The sequence below is a fragment of the Chiloscyllium plagiosum genome, unplaced genomic scaffold, assembly GCF_037043375.1.
Source record: "Chiloscyllium plagiosum isolate Xiang-an unplaced genomic scaffold, Cpla_swu_hap1 HiC_scaffold_11, whole genome shotgun sequence".
NCBI classification, from domain to species: Eukaryota; Metazoa; Chordata; class Chondrichthyes; order Orectolobiformes; family Hemiscylliidae; genus Chiloscyllium; species Chiloscyllium plagiosum.
In genome coordinates, this window is record NW_028270149.1 from 57,484,491 (window position 1) to 57,497,462 (window position 12,972).

General features: G+C 40.4%; 1 protein-coding gene and 1 long non-coding RNA gene across 2 annotated transcripts in view; one reads left to right on the forward strand and one right to left on the reverse strand.

Annotated features, from left to right (window-relative positions):
• Positions 1-770, forward strand: part of tmlhe (trimethyllysine hydroxylase, epsilon) — a 29,312-nt gene extending 28,542 nt beyond the window's left edge. The window contains exon 8 of the mRNA XM_043704589.2: positions 344-770. Coding sequence (XP_043560524.1) covers positions 344-475 — 132 coding nt within the window. The 3' untranslated portion in view covers positions 476-770. The remainder of the gene's footprint in view (positions 1-343) is intronic.
• LOC148148804 (uncharacterized) overlaps positions 1-12,972 on the reverse strand; it is a 43,248-nt gene that overhangs the window by 29,851 nt on the left and 425 nt on the right. The gene's annotated exons all lie outside the window — the stretch shown is intronic.

Consider the following 12,972-nt stretch of genomic DNA (forward strand, 5'->3'; position numbering starts at 1 on the left):
GCTTTTGCCCAAAATGTCGATTTTGCTGCTCGTCGGATGCTGCCTGAATTGCTGTGCTCTTCCATCAGGTGTTACTTTGTCCATTTTCACTGTAACTTGCATGAGGCAAAGAGGGACAAAATGCAGTCAACTTTTATATGTAGGGTACCAATGAGCTATATATCAAAGTCGTTTTGGGATTTTGAATGCTTCTCTGCATCTACCTTTAAAATACATTTTTGTGATGTGACAAACAATGCTATTTAAGATTGTTTTGTAGTAGGTGTTTCTCACTGGGAAGTCAAAATTGGTCCATGTGTACTGAAATTGTAACATTTTAAATGAATGTTTATATCTACTATAGGTTTTATTTGTTGATAATTGGAGAGTCCTTCATGGCCGTGATGCGTTTACCGGATTCCGTCGGCTATGTGGATGTTACCTGATGAGAGATGATGTGCTGAACACTGCAAGATTCCTTGGGATCGAGATTTGAAAAACAAACCTGCTGAACTTTGCTGTATACTTCAGAGTTCTGGCACTTAACTAAATTTTAGATCCACTTTTTGAACTTGCTGGTGAAGCATGTTAAAGATCAAGATGAACTAAATGTTTATTGAGTGAGACGGTTTCACAAATTCTATTTTGTTTGCCCTGCTGAACCATGAAGTTAGTTTTAAAGCTTTTATTATTGTTATATTTCAACTATTGCCCTTTTTGACGAACCCTCCTCCTCATGGATTTATGAAATTTATTCCAATCATGTAAAGTAAAATTTACTGTATACAGTTGCCAAAGAAATTGTGATATGGAATCATTCGGGAAGGACAAGTGTGGTGAGCTTGAACAACAAGACCAGCAATATGTTGCCTACATTAAATATTGTTTAGTTTAACAGCATTTTGGATATAGGTTTGCTCGCTGAGCTGAAAGGTTCATTTCCAGACGTTTCATTACCTTACTAGGTAACATCTTCAGTGGACCTCATGCACAGCAATACTGAAAATTCCTGCTTTCTATTTATATGTTTGGGTTTCTTTGGGTTGGTGGTGATATTTCCTGTGATGAAGTCACTTCCTGTTCCTTTTCTCAGGGGGTGGTAGATGGGGTCTAACTCTAACACCTCGAGTTAGATACCATCTACCACCTCCTGAGAAAAGGAACCGGAAGTGACTTCACAGGAAATAACATCACCACAGGAAATGACATCTCCAACCCAAAGAAACCCAAACATATAAATAGAAAGCAGGAATTTTCAGCATTGCTTCGCATGAGGTCCATGGAAGATGTTACCTAGTAAGGTACGAAATGTCTGGAAATGAACCTTTGAACTCAGCGAGCAAACCTACATTCAAAACCTCAACCTGAGCTACAAATCTTCTCAAACCTTGCTAAGTTTAACAGCACTCGTAGTTTATAATGTTTTAAGTTAAAATTGGCTGCTGTTTGCCATGTGGTGTCTCAACTTGCACATTGCAATTGTCTACATTACACACACAAAAGGAAAGACATCTATTTCAGTTGTGTTCCATATAACTGGGCTTTTCTTTCCTTGATCATTTTATATGACTGTTAACAACTACACTGTTATGGATAAGATTTTATGCAAAGCCTAGTTAAAGCACAATAATATTCATGATGTAGCGATGCTGGTGTTGAACTGGGGTGGACAGAGTCAGAAGTCACATGACACCAGGTTATGGTCCGACAGGTTTATTTGAAATCACAAGCTTTCGGAGTGCTAATCCTTCGTCAGGTGATGTCTTCATCTTTTTTATTTATTCTGTTTATTCATTTTGTGGGATATGGGTGTGGTTGGCTGCATTTATTGCTCATCCCTATTTGCCCTTGGGGAGGTGGTGGTGAGCTGCCTTCTTGAACCCCTGCAGTGAACCAATTGTAGTTTGACTCTCAATACCATTAGGGAAGGAATTCCAGGATTTTGACCCAGTGACAGTGAAGGAATGGTGATACATTTCCAAATCAGGATGTGAGTGGTTTGGAGGGGAACTTGAAGGTGGTGGTGTTCCTATTTATTTGCTGCCCTCGTGCTTCTAGATGGAAGTGGGTTTGAAAGGTGCTGTCTGAGGATTTTTGGTGAATTTCTGCAGTGTATCTTGTAGATAGTACACACTGCTGCTCCTGAGGTTGGTGATGGAGAGAGTGGATGCTTGGGCTGCTTTGTCCTGGATAGTGTTAACCGTCTGGAGTGTTGTTGGGGCTGGATTCATCCAGGCAAGTGGGGAGTATTCCATCACAGTCCTGACTTGTGCCTTGTAGATGGTGGGCAGGCCTTGTGAGTCAGGAGGTGAGTACTTGCTGCAGTATTTCCTAGCTTCTGACCTGTTCTTGAAGCCACTGCATTTATATGATGAGTCCAATAGAGTTACTGATCAATGATAACTCCCAAAATGTTGATAGTATGGGAATTCAGTGATGGTAACACCATTGAATGTCAAGGGGTGGTGGTTAGATTGTCTCTTGTTGGTGATGGTCATGGTCTGGCAATTGTGTGGCACAAATTTTACTTGCCATTTGTCAGTCCAAGCCTGGAAATTATCCAGATCTTGTTGCATTTGGACATGGATTGCTTCAGTGTCTGAGGAGTTGCAAATGGTGCTGAACATTGTGCAATCATCAGTGAACATCCCCATTTCTGACCTTATGATGGAGGGAACCACAAGACTTCATGGGGTCAGAAGTCAATGTTGAGGACTCTCAAAGCAACTCCCTCATGACTGTATACCACTGCGCCGCCAACTCTTTTGGATCTCTCCTGCGGTGAGACAGGATATATCCAGGGATGGTGATGGCGGTATCTGGGACGTTGTATGGTATGAATCTGAGTATGACTACGTGAGGCTGTTGCTTGACTAGTCTGTAAGACAGCTCTCCCAACTTTGGCACTAGCCTCCAGATGTTAGTGAGTAGGACTCTACAGGATTGACAAGGCTGTCTCTGCCATTGTCTTTTCTGGTGCCTAGGTTGTTGCCTGGTAATTCGAATGGTTTCATTTCTTTGAGACCTTGTAGCAATGGGTACAACTGAATGAGTTGCTATGTCCTATCAGAAGGCAATTGAGATTCAACCACATTGCTGTGGGTCTGAAGTTGCATGTCAGCCAAACTAGGTGAGGGTGGCAAATTTCCTTCCCTGAAAGACATCAGTGAGCCAGATGGATTTTTTTTTCTGACTATTGACAACGATTTCATGGTGATCAGTAGAATCCAAATTCCAGATTTTATTTTTAATGAAGGAGCGGTGCTCTGAAAGCTTTTGATTTCAAATAACCTGTTGGACTATAACCTGGTGTCAAATGACTTTTGAGTAATATTCATGTTCCATGCTTTATTGCTGGTCAGTTCTAGATATTAGAATGTTATAAACTAATACCCTCCTAAAGCCCAACCCATGCATTTCTGGCAATGCAGAAACTTCTTTTGTCTTTTGAGACAAAGTTTTTAATGTGAAGTAAGGAAATTGCAAAAATATTAAATCTAGGTCATAAATACAATCCTTCTATTCAAATACTGGAGTAGAATTGAATAGGTCAATTAGTTTTATACCATAATAGCAAAGATGCTAGGATCCATTATTAGCAATGTTCTAACATAAGGTTGGGTAGCGTGGCCATAGAATTACGAAATTGAAAAGATTTCTCAAAAACTATTCTAACTTATTAAAAATTGTAACTGTGTATACTGAGAATGTGGTATCTTAATTTTCAGAGAGACTTTGAGGACTTAAAATTTTAATTTAGGCTGTTGTCAGAAGCAGCAAATATATGTAGGTTTTTATTAACAACAAAATGGCTTTTCAATTTAAAATAACACAACAAAATGGCTTCAAGTTGTGATTTGACATTGTGAACCTGATTTACTGCTTTGCTGAGTTACTGAATTAGAAAATAAAGTAGACAATGGAGTTTTCATAAAATGAATCACAAGTCACTAATTGACCACACACTAACCTTGAACTGCTGTCTTGAGATGAAGGTCTATGTAAAACAAGAACCATTTCCCAGGAAATATCATTGAATTAACCTGCTGTCAATCTGCTACCTTATTACCGTTCATTGGTCTTGTAATTAAGGCTGTGCTGTCTCTTAAAAACCCTTTAAGTGATATTTAATTTTCAAATGTAATTATGCAATTTCACCACGGAACACAGAAGCTTTAAACTCCTGTGTTGCTGGACAAATCTGTGCCGGGCTGCCTTATTAAACTGATAACCCTGCTTTATAGAGACTGCATTCCGTTGATTCTTTTGACCGATCTCAACTGAGGTGTCCCGTCTGGGATCTACATCTTCATATGGTGCCGTGACTTTTGGTTCGGCATGGACGGATCATGGGACAGTGGTGTTAAGAGCCTTGAGTCTTTCAATATTAAGTGTTGAGGATTTCGGCCAGCCAGACGTGAGTATTTTTATATCTGTTTGGTTTTCCTCTCATTCAAGTAGTGGCTGAACTGACCCCTCGCTGTCTATTGTCCTAGTCCAGCCCGAAAAGGGGTCTTGGAAGGGGGTGGGGGGAAGAGAGAGGGGTCGAGGACCTTTACGGAGTTGAGAACTCCACAAAAAAGGACAGCGAGAGATTATATACACAAAAAAGGGGGAGAGTGACATCTAAGGACAGACTTGAGGAATGGATCCAAAAACAAAGCCAAGGAGGATCTGTGGAAGTCGGTAAATTGTGTGTCGAATGACTGTTGGATAATAAAGATTTTTGAGTCGGAACTATAAAAGGAAGTGTGTTTAAAGATGGGTAATCACATAGATAAGACAGAAGATCCGTCTTCACCGTTAGTAAAAATGTGAGAGAAGTTTCTGGAAAAATCTGAAGCCGTTTGAAACCTTAAATATAGCATTGGGTGATCAGCAGTAGGTGGCCCTAAAAGTATTCAGTTGATCAAATCAGCCCAACAAATGATTTGGCAAAGGAACATGAATTCCAAGATCAAGGAACTAATTAGACTATGGAGACAATATTGTGATGAAACTCAAAGAATCAATTTTGTGCACATGGCAGGATAATGCCACTAAATTGGGAATTGAATTAATTGCTGATGGTGCCATGAAATCTATTGAGGTCCTCAAAAAATGAATGTGCTCGAGCAAAACGCCAACAGAAACAAAAGGAGAAGTCACTAGTGGCTGGTAAGCAAACAGAGACTGATAGCTCGATCTAAGACCGACCCTACTACTGTAGCCACTCCTGTTCCCTCACTCCCTCCCCAGTTCACTGATGCTGTTGCTTACAACACTTACAGTCAGTGAAAATTGAAACAGCACCGATCCTCTAAGAAGTAACTCGTGCAGCAATTAGAAACCCTTTTAAATTCCTCTTCTGAGGTTGTGGAAGACGAAGCACCCACATTGTATGTTCCCTATGAGAGAACTACTGAACACAGAGGCTGGCGCTTCTAGTCAAAACGCCACTATCCGTATTTACTGTCCCTGGAAACCACATGAAATTATGTCCATCCTCAGTAATGCACCGAACTGCCACAAGACTACTCAGCAGTTTTTTTTTTTAAAAACGCCACAATTAAAGTTTATGATGGCAATGCCCAGAATCTTTGCGCCTTTCTTTAACAAGTCCTGACCCGCTCTGAATATGGCCGTTTTACTGAACATATTGGTCACAATAATTTTACTGCCCTCTAATGCTGTAGCCCAAGATCAGCAATGACAAGATGATATCCTTGCTGCTACATCAGCCATACTAGCAAAACCTATTGACTTTACTTGCATCTTTGAACTTCGCCCCAAAAGTAAGGAGACTGCTGAAGACTTCTTGAACGTTTTAGAGAATGTTATGAGTCCTATTCCAGCGATCGGGCTTGGAATTTAAATGCTATTATGCTCAGTATAATTCTGTGCTGTTAAGCTGCCTGCGCCCTCTTTGTAGTCACAGCAGTCAAAACAAACAATCTCGACTGGGTTGAAACCACCTCTAACCAACTCCATCATTGTATTAAGGCCTTGTGGAAACAGCAGAGTGAAGACAGATCACCAATCTGTGTAAAATCAGAACTTGTATCCAAGGCGAGGCACCTCAACAACTACCCATGCATCATAGTAGTGGCTCTGCACCCGTTCGAGGCCACGGTCATGAGTATGGCAGAGGGACTCGCTCTAGGCATCCGTCCAGCCTGTTTTAAGTGCAACAGCCTATATCACTGGGCTCGTGACTGCCTGACTCGAACTGCCTTACTTGCGGCAGTCCCCTCCTTTTGGACCTCTAATTGCCCTAGAGAGGCCACACAGGGGAACCAAGGACGTTTTCATGAGAATTACACTCAGAACTTCCATGACACTTGGGGTAAACCTCCTGATAACAGTCATCCTCCACCACAAGCAAGAGGCAGAGGACAAATCACCAGTTTTTCACAAAATAATCTCTTTTCTCTAGTCAAACATTCCTTGGTTGGCTACTCATTAGCCTTGTTCATTGTACCTGTCGTATCTGTTTGTCTTGGTGTATCTTGCTTTGCTGCTTTTTGTTTTTTTTTCTGTTCATTTTTGGTGTTTGTTCTTTGTTTATGAAATATGGAGGGTGGCCACTGTCCTTGTGTTAAAATAAGAAAGCTGACCAGCAGTACAATTATTGCACGCTTGGTTAAGTTAATCAACAATGTGCCACAGCCAGGGCTTATGAGACTAACTTCCCAAGCTAAAAAGACTGAGATATGGTGGGTGTGTGTGTGCCTGTGAGACAGCCTGCAGCTTGCAGAAAGTTTAACCCTTTCAGATTCGGTTTGAATGCACATTTGCTTATTGGTGATTAAATGTTGTGTTTTGTTGCCTGGAGCTTGAGATCCAGGACTGTTTTGGATTTGATTTGCACTTTGGAAAAATAACATGATTTCTTTTAAGGATAAAGATCCTTCAGTCACTGAGATGAAATATTAATTCCTATTCTTTTTACAGGCCATGACTGTCTGACTGTCCGTTTCCAACTAATCTCTTTTATCCTTACATGAAAGCCAACTTTATTCAATTTCAAATCTGTTTAATATGGAGGAAGACAACATTCTAACCTTTTTTCTTTCAGACTCGTTAATTTTCACTTAATTTTAAGACTGCTGTGTTTCGTTGCTGATTATGATGTGCCAGCGTAGCTTTATTGAGAGAATCCCCTCCCACAATGTCGGTTGAAGTTTTAATTCAACATCAGGTTGTGATAAATCATGTAACCAAATTAATATCTTATGGATAATGTTTGTGTCTTTGGATTCAGCCATTATTTGGACGTTACAAGTTTTTTTTTTCATTTGAGTAGTAGATATGGAACTCCCAAAAGCTGGGGAGGTGATTGTGAATGGGTATATTAAAAAAAAAGGGACGTGAGAAATGTGTAAGGCTACTAAGGTTGAGGAATATATAAACAAGGTTAAAGCAACAATACTGTAAAATAAAGAACTCTATTCAGAATCCCAAGCCAATGTCTGGCATACTGACCATTTTTGAGGATTGGGATTTTGTTCCTGTATACCCTAACATCTCCTGATTGTCCCTAGCCTTAATTTAAACCACCCACTTGTTATAGACCTTTCCTTCTTTTGAAAATGAAGCATCAGTCTTCATAGCTGATCGATATCATGGGGATAAGTGGCCTGTGACATCCTAAACCGGGTCCCATCCTGGGAAATAGAGTTATGTTAATGAAGCATGCCCCTGACCGGAAGATCAAACCGGCCCAATTTGCTCAATGTGTCCAAGGGTGATACGAATGTAAATGCAGTGAAATTCTGGGAGTAACCTGAATACGAATGACTTGTGTTACAATACTGAAATATGTGCCTATCTGACAGAAGTGACATACAATTGAACAATAATCAAAAGCTCAATTGTCTTTGTTTAACCCTATGCTTTTGTAATGTTTTCCACCTGGAGTCACTGATATGATCCAGGCCAACAGTACGAACCAGTCCAGGAATTTCCACTCGCAAATGAGGTTTTTCTATTGGGTTGGCCAGAACTGGACTGAACCATGATGCAAGTTACAGGTAAAACAAATTATATCCAGCGCCCTCATGATTCCAAATGCCATATACCAGCCCTGATAGGGTTGATTGGAACCACTGGGGAACCTACCTCATGCCCACCCAACAACCTGCTAGACAACCTTTTCCTGAGGGGATCCTGAAAATGGGGACAGGTAGGCCCCAGCATTTCACCTTTGAGTCTGGCACCAAGACAGCAAAATCCCCAGGGACAAATGCCTGGCCCTTGCTTTAACTGTTGAAATGTGGCCACTGGGGAGTGATGTCTTTAATGTTACCTTGGAGCTGACGTGGGAAATCAACATGCTTTCTTCCTGGCAAAAGGAAAATCTACTTGTATACACTGACTCTTCATTGTGCTTTTAGTATGACCCACGATTTTGTAGCCTTGTGGGAACATTGAAGACTTGTAACCCCCAAGGGGGCAGCGTAATAGTAATCCTGTTTTATCCAATCAATCTGGCAAGATGTTCGGCTCATGCTGAGGAAACTGATACTGTTTCTAAAGTAGTCGACAAGTAGATGCAGCTGCCAGGCAGGCAGCCTTACACCCCAAACTTCTGATCCCACTGGGTCCCCAGCAAAACCCGGTTAGACACAGTATAAGGACAGGTATGCTAGACTTGGGTAAGGTGCAGAAATCAAGAGGGAAGCACCTGCTGAACAGCACAAATTATGGCCTCAAATAAGGTACTTCCTTGATACTTAAACCGGAATATGGGTGACCCCTATTAGATTAGTTTGTGTTTCTTCTTTGCTGCCTATTTTAATTGATTATGTGTACTTTGTATATACTTGGGCAAGGAGGAAATAGTTTACACTTTATTACAATGGACAGTCCGTGGCCTCAACCTCGTTGGAAAGGACACTTTCAGGTCCTCCTTACCACACCAACTGCTGTTAAAGTCTCTGAACGTTCCGCCTGGGTTTATCTCCATCATTGCAAGCTCATCAAACAAGCCCCTTGCAATGGAGGAGATGATAAAGATCAAAATTGCCAGTATTGGAAGAGGAAGCATGGCAGTCATAGAATGACCAAAGTGGGGAGATGAGGATTTACTGCCTGGGATCTACATCTTCGCCTTCAATAAGGTGTCTCACAACTTTATTACAAGTGGGGTCCAGGGTATTGAGTAATATTTTGGCAAAAGTATGGGAATAAGTAGATTAGTTTCATTTTATGGCAAGCTGTCACTCATAGGGAGGTGTATGGATCAGAACACCAAGTATTTAAATCCATAATAATACATTATGGAGGATCAGGGCAATGCATCCAAGTTTGTAACTTTACAAAATTACTTGTGAAAGTTAGTCGTGAGAGAGACATAAACGTGTTTATGGACAAGTTAAGTGAGGGGACAAGAATATGGCAGATGGAATATAATGTGGATAAGTTGAAGCTAATCATTTTAGAAAAAAAATGAAATCTTAAAACTGTAAGAGACTGGGAAATATTGTATTTAGAGGGAAGCTACATGTTCTTCTACACTAGTCAAAAACTTAACTTCTCGGTACAGAAAATAATGTAAATATCCAAATATTGTTAGTTTAAAAAAGGATTGGAATGCAAGAATAAAGAAATCTACTACAACTATTCAGCTCATTGGTAAGGCAACACTATGTATATTCTGCAAGTTTTTGATTTTGTTAGCCAAGATGTACTGTCTTGGGAGAGGATCTTATGGTGCAGTGGTAAAGTCCTTACCTCTCAGCCAGAAGGACAGTGTTCAAGTCCTAACTACCCCAGACATGTCATATATTCCAACAGATTAATTAAAAATACTTTTAAAGTGGCTTAGGTGGATGGGATGGCTTTGATATGGCTATAAGTTAAGAGAAGGAATGTGCAATGTGACCATGATGTCCCCTTGACCAGTTGCTGAAGGTAAGCAAAAAGATGCAACAGGCAGTAAAGAAGGCAGATGGTATGTTAGGCTTCATAGCAAAAAGATTTGAGTGCAGGAGCAAAGATGTCTTGCTGCAATTATACAGGACTTTGGTCAGACTGCACCTGGAATATTGTTGCAATGTTGATCTCCTCATCTGGGGAAGGATGCTCTTGCTATAGATGGAGTGTAGCAAATGTTTACCAGATGGATGGTGGGATAAAACACATGAGGAGTAATTGAATCAGTTTGAATTATATTCACAGGAGTTTGGAGTGTGGGAATCTCATAGAAACCTACAAAATTCTAACAGGACTAGACTGAATAGATGCAGGAAGTATGTTCCTGATGGCAGGGAAGTCCAGAACCAAAGATCAGAGTCTAAGGATATGGGGAAAGCCATTTAGTACTTGGATAAATAGAAACTTCTTCACTGAGTGAAAAGCCTGTAGAATTTGTTACCATAGAAAGTTGAGGTGAAAACATTGTATGATTTCAAAAAAGAATTGTATTTTGCACTTGGACTCGAGGGATCAAAGGAGATTGGGGGGCAAACATACAGCTATCAGCTATGATAATACTGAATGGTGGAACAGACTTGAAAGGTGGAGTAGACTTGAAAGACCAAATGAACTATTCCTGCTCCTATTTTCTATACTGAACAAAACAGACACACCAGAGTCTGTTGGAATGAGCAGAGAATGAAAAGACTAGATACCCTGCAGTTTAGAAGAATGAGTTGCTCTAGAACTAGGGGTCACTGTTTAAAAGTAAGTGTTTTAAATGGGAAATAAAAGGGGAGGCAGTTTTTTTTTAAAAAGTCACAAGCCTTTAGAATTACCAGTTTAAGAAGGTGAAAGCAGTGTCTTTATTTTTAAGGCATAGATGAATAGATTCTTGCAAACTAAAGGCGTGAAAGATAATCATGGATAGAAAGGGATGTGGATTTGAGATGACAATGAGATCAGTCATAATCCTTTGAAATGGCTACTTGGATAGTGCAGCTGTTTGGAGGACATTTTACCCCTGGTTGGGGAATCTAGAAAGAGAGGTGTTCACGATCTTATGTGAAGGGACCACGAGTTAGGATGGAGAAATTTCTTCACTATATGAAGTGTTATGAATCTTCTGGAATTTTCTACCCTCAGCAATGTATGAATGGTGAATTTAAATACATTTAACATTGCTGATGGACATGAAATAGATCAGGCATGATGCTCCTGGCTAACCATGCAGGATCAAAAGATTTTAGTGGCTTCCTGCTGCTCGTGTCTAAATTCTAAAACTGATGAAATGATAGCACAAAGAATTCAAAAAGGGAATAACAGCTCTTAGACTGGGGTGGGAGCAAAGGTACTTGAGATACCTGTATGAGACCAGTGGCAAAGTAGTGAATGTTGGTCAGTAATTCATTTGAGAAAATAGGGATTCAGAAGTTGAGAAAGGAAGAGGTGAAGATGAACCTTAAGAAGGAAAAGGAGAGGTAGAAATTGGAGACAAAGTTGTTAATTTTTTTTCATTCAGGCAAGAGCAGGAAATTGTGCTGTGTAGCCCCACAGATCCCCAAGGACCCAAATACTACTACAGGATAAAACCTCAAAACATTTTCAATTTGGTATTTTGTAGTGTTCTCAATCTCTTTGCTTCTATGGCACTCCCATAATATAGCACAGGTATTGTTTTCTCTATGTAAAAGCCCTTCGGCCATTTCAATTGAACATGTTTTTCTTTTAATGTGAAACTTGTGCTGGTGTTGAGTACTGATTCTGTTGAGATGCATGAGTATCTATTGCAAGTGTTCATTGTTAACTTCAGCAAAAGTGAACAAAAACTGAGACGCTTGCCAAAGTTGGTTGGCAGTCACTAAGGTTAATAAATTGTGACTTGAGTTTATAATAACTTTTAACTTCATTCCTTATTTTCTAGTTAACATTAAAGTTTTTAAATGTAAATTATCTTATTTCTTTATTTTTCTACTTATTCTATGAATAAGTAACTAACATTATAAATGTTTCTCTTACTAATTTGTACCAAAGTTTTCAATACTGGCATTGACACAATTGGCTGAAGCGTCCCTTTCCATGCTGAAAAACTGAGACCAATGATGATGAGAATGATGTTAGCAGCACTATCGGTTCCTGCTTCTTGGTTTAGATTCCCTACAGTGTGGAAACAGGTCCTTTGGCCCAACCAGTCCACACCGACCTTCCGAAGAGTTACCCACCCAGACCCATTTCCCTCTGACTAATGCACCTAACACTATGGGCAATTTAGCATGGCCAATTCACCTAACCTGCACATTTTTGGACTGTGGGAGGAAACCACAGCACCCAGAGGAAACCCACGCAGACACGAGGAGAATGTACAAACTCCACACAGACAGTCATCCGAGGCTGGGACCCTGGCGCTGAGGCAGCAGTGCTAACCACTGAGCCACCGTGCCGCCCCTGTTGGTTGGCAGTCTCCTGTCTGTTGTTAGCAAGCAGAGTGCAGTTTACGTGACGAGTTCGGATACTGTTTTGATAATCTGAATTCAAATGGTGAATTCTGACTCCATGTCCTTTGTTAGGCCAAAGAATAAAGGTATGGTACACTGCCAACAGTTGGTGCCTCTGAATTAGGTGATCAGCATATCCTAGGTAGATATTTATCATCAACCTATTTGGAAATGTCGTAACACATCTCTGGAACAGATGAGACTTGAACCTGGGTCTCTGGCTCAGAGCTGGGGACACTGCCACTGCACTACAAGCACCCTTCCTCATGTTGTAGGTAGATTAGCAATAAGTTGATTTAAACTATTCATAGAGGAATTATTGAACCAAATGGAGAGTTCTTGGAAACCTTTTGTAAAGTGAGGACAGAACCAATTCCCTTGCCCTATTCCACTCTGATCTTTCTGAACTATGCCTCTTAGACAATTAATGAAACTTAAAATGAGTTTAAGAAGTACAAACTCAAATATTGAGACCGTTTACAACCTTCTGGCCTCGAGTTCAGCATGTAAAGATCATAATGGGCAGCAGTGGTTCAGTGGCTAGCAATGCTGTCTCACAACAGTAGGGACGCAGGTTTGACTTCAGCTTGGGGTGACTGCC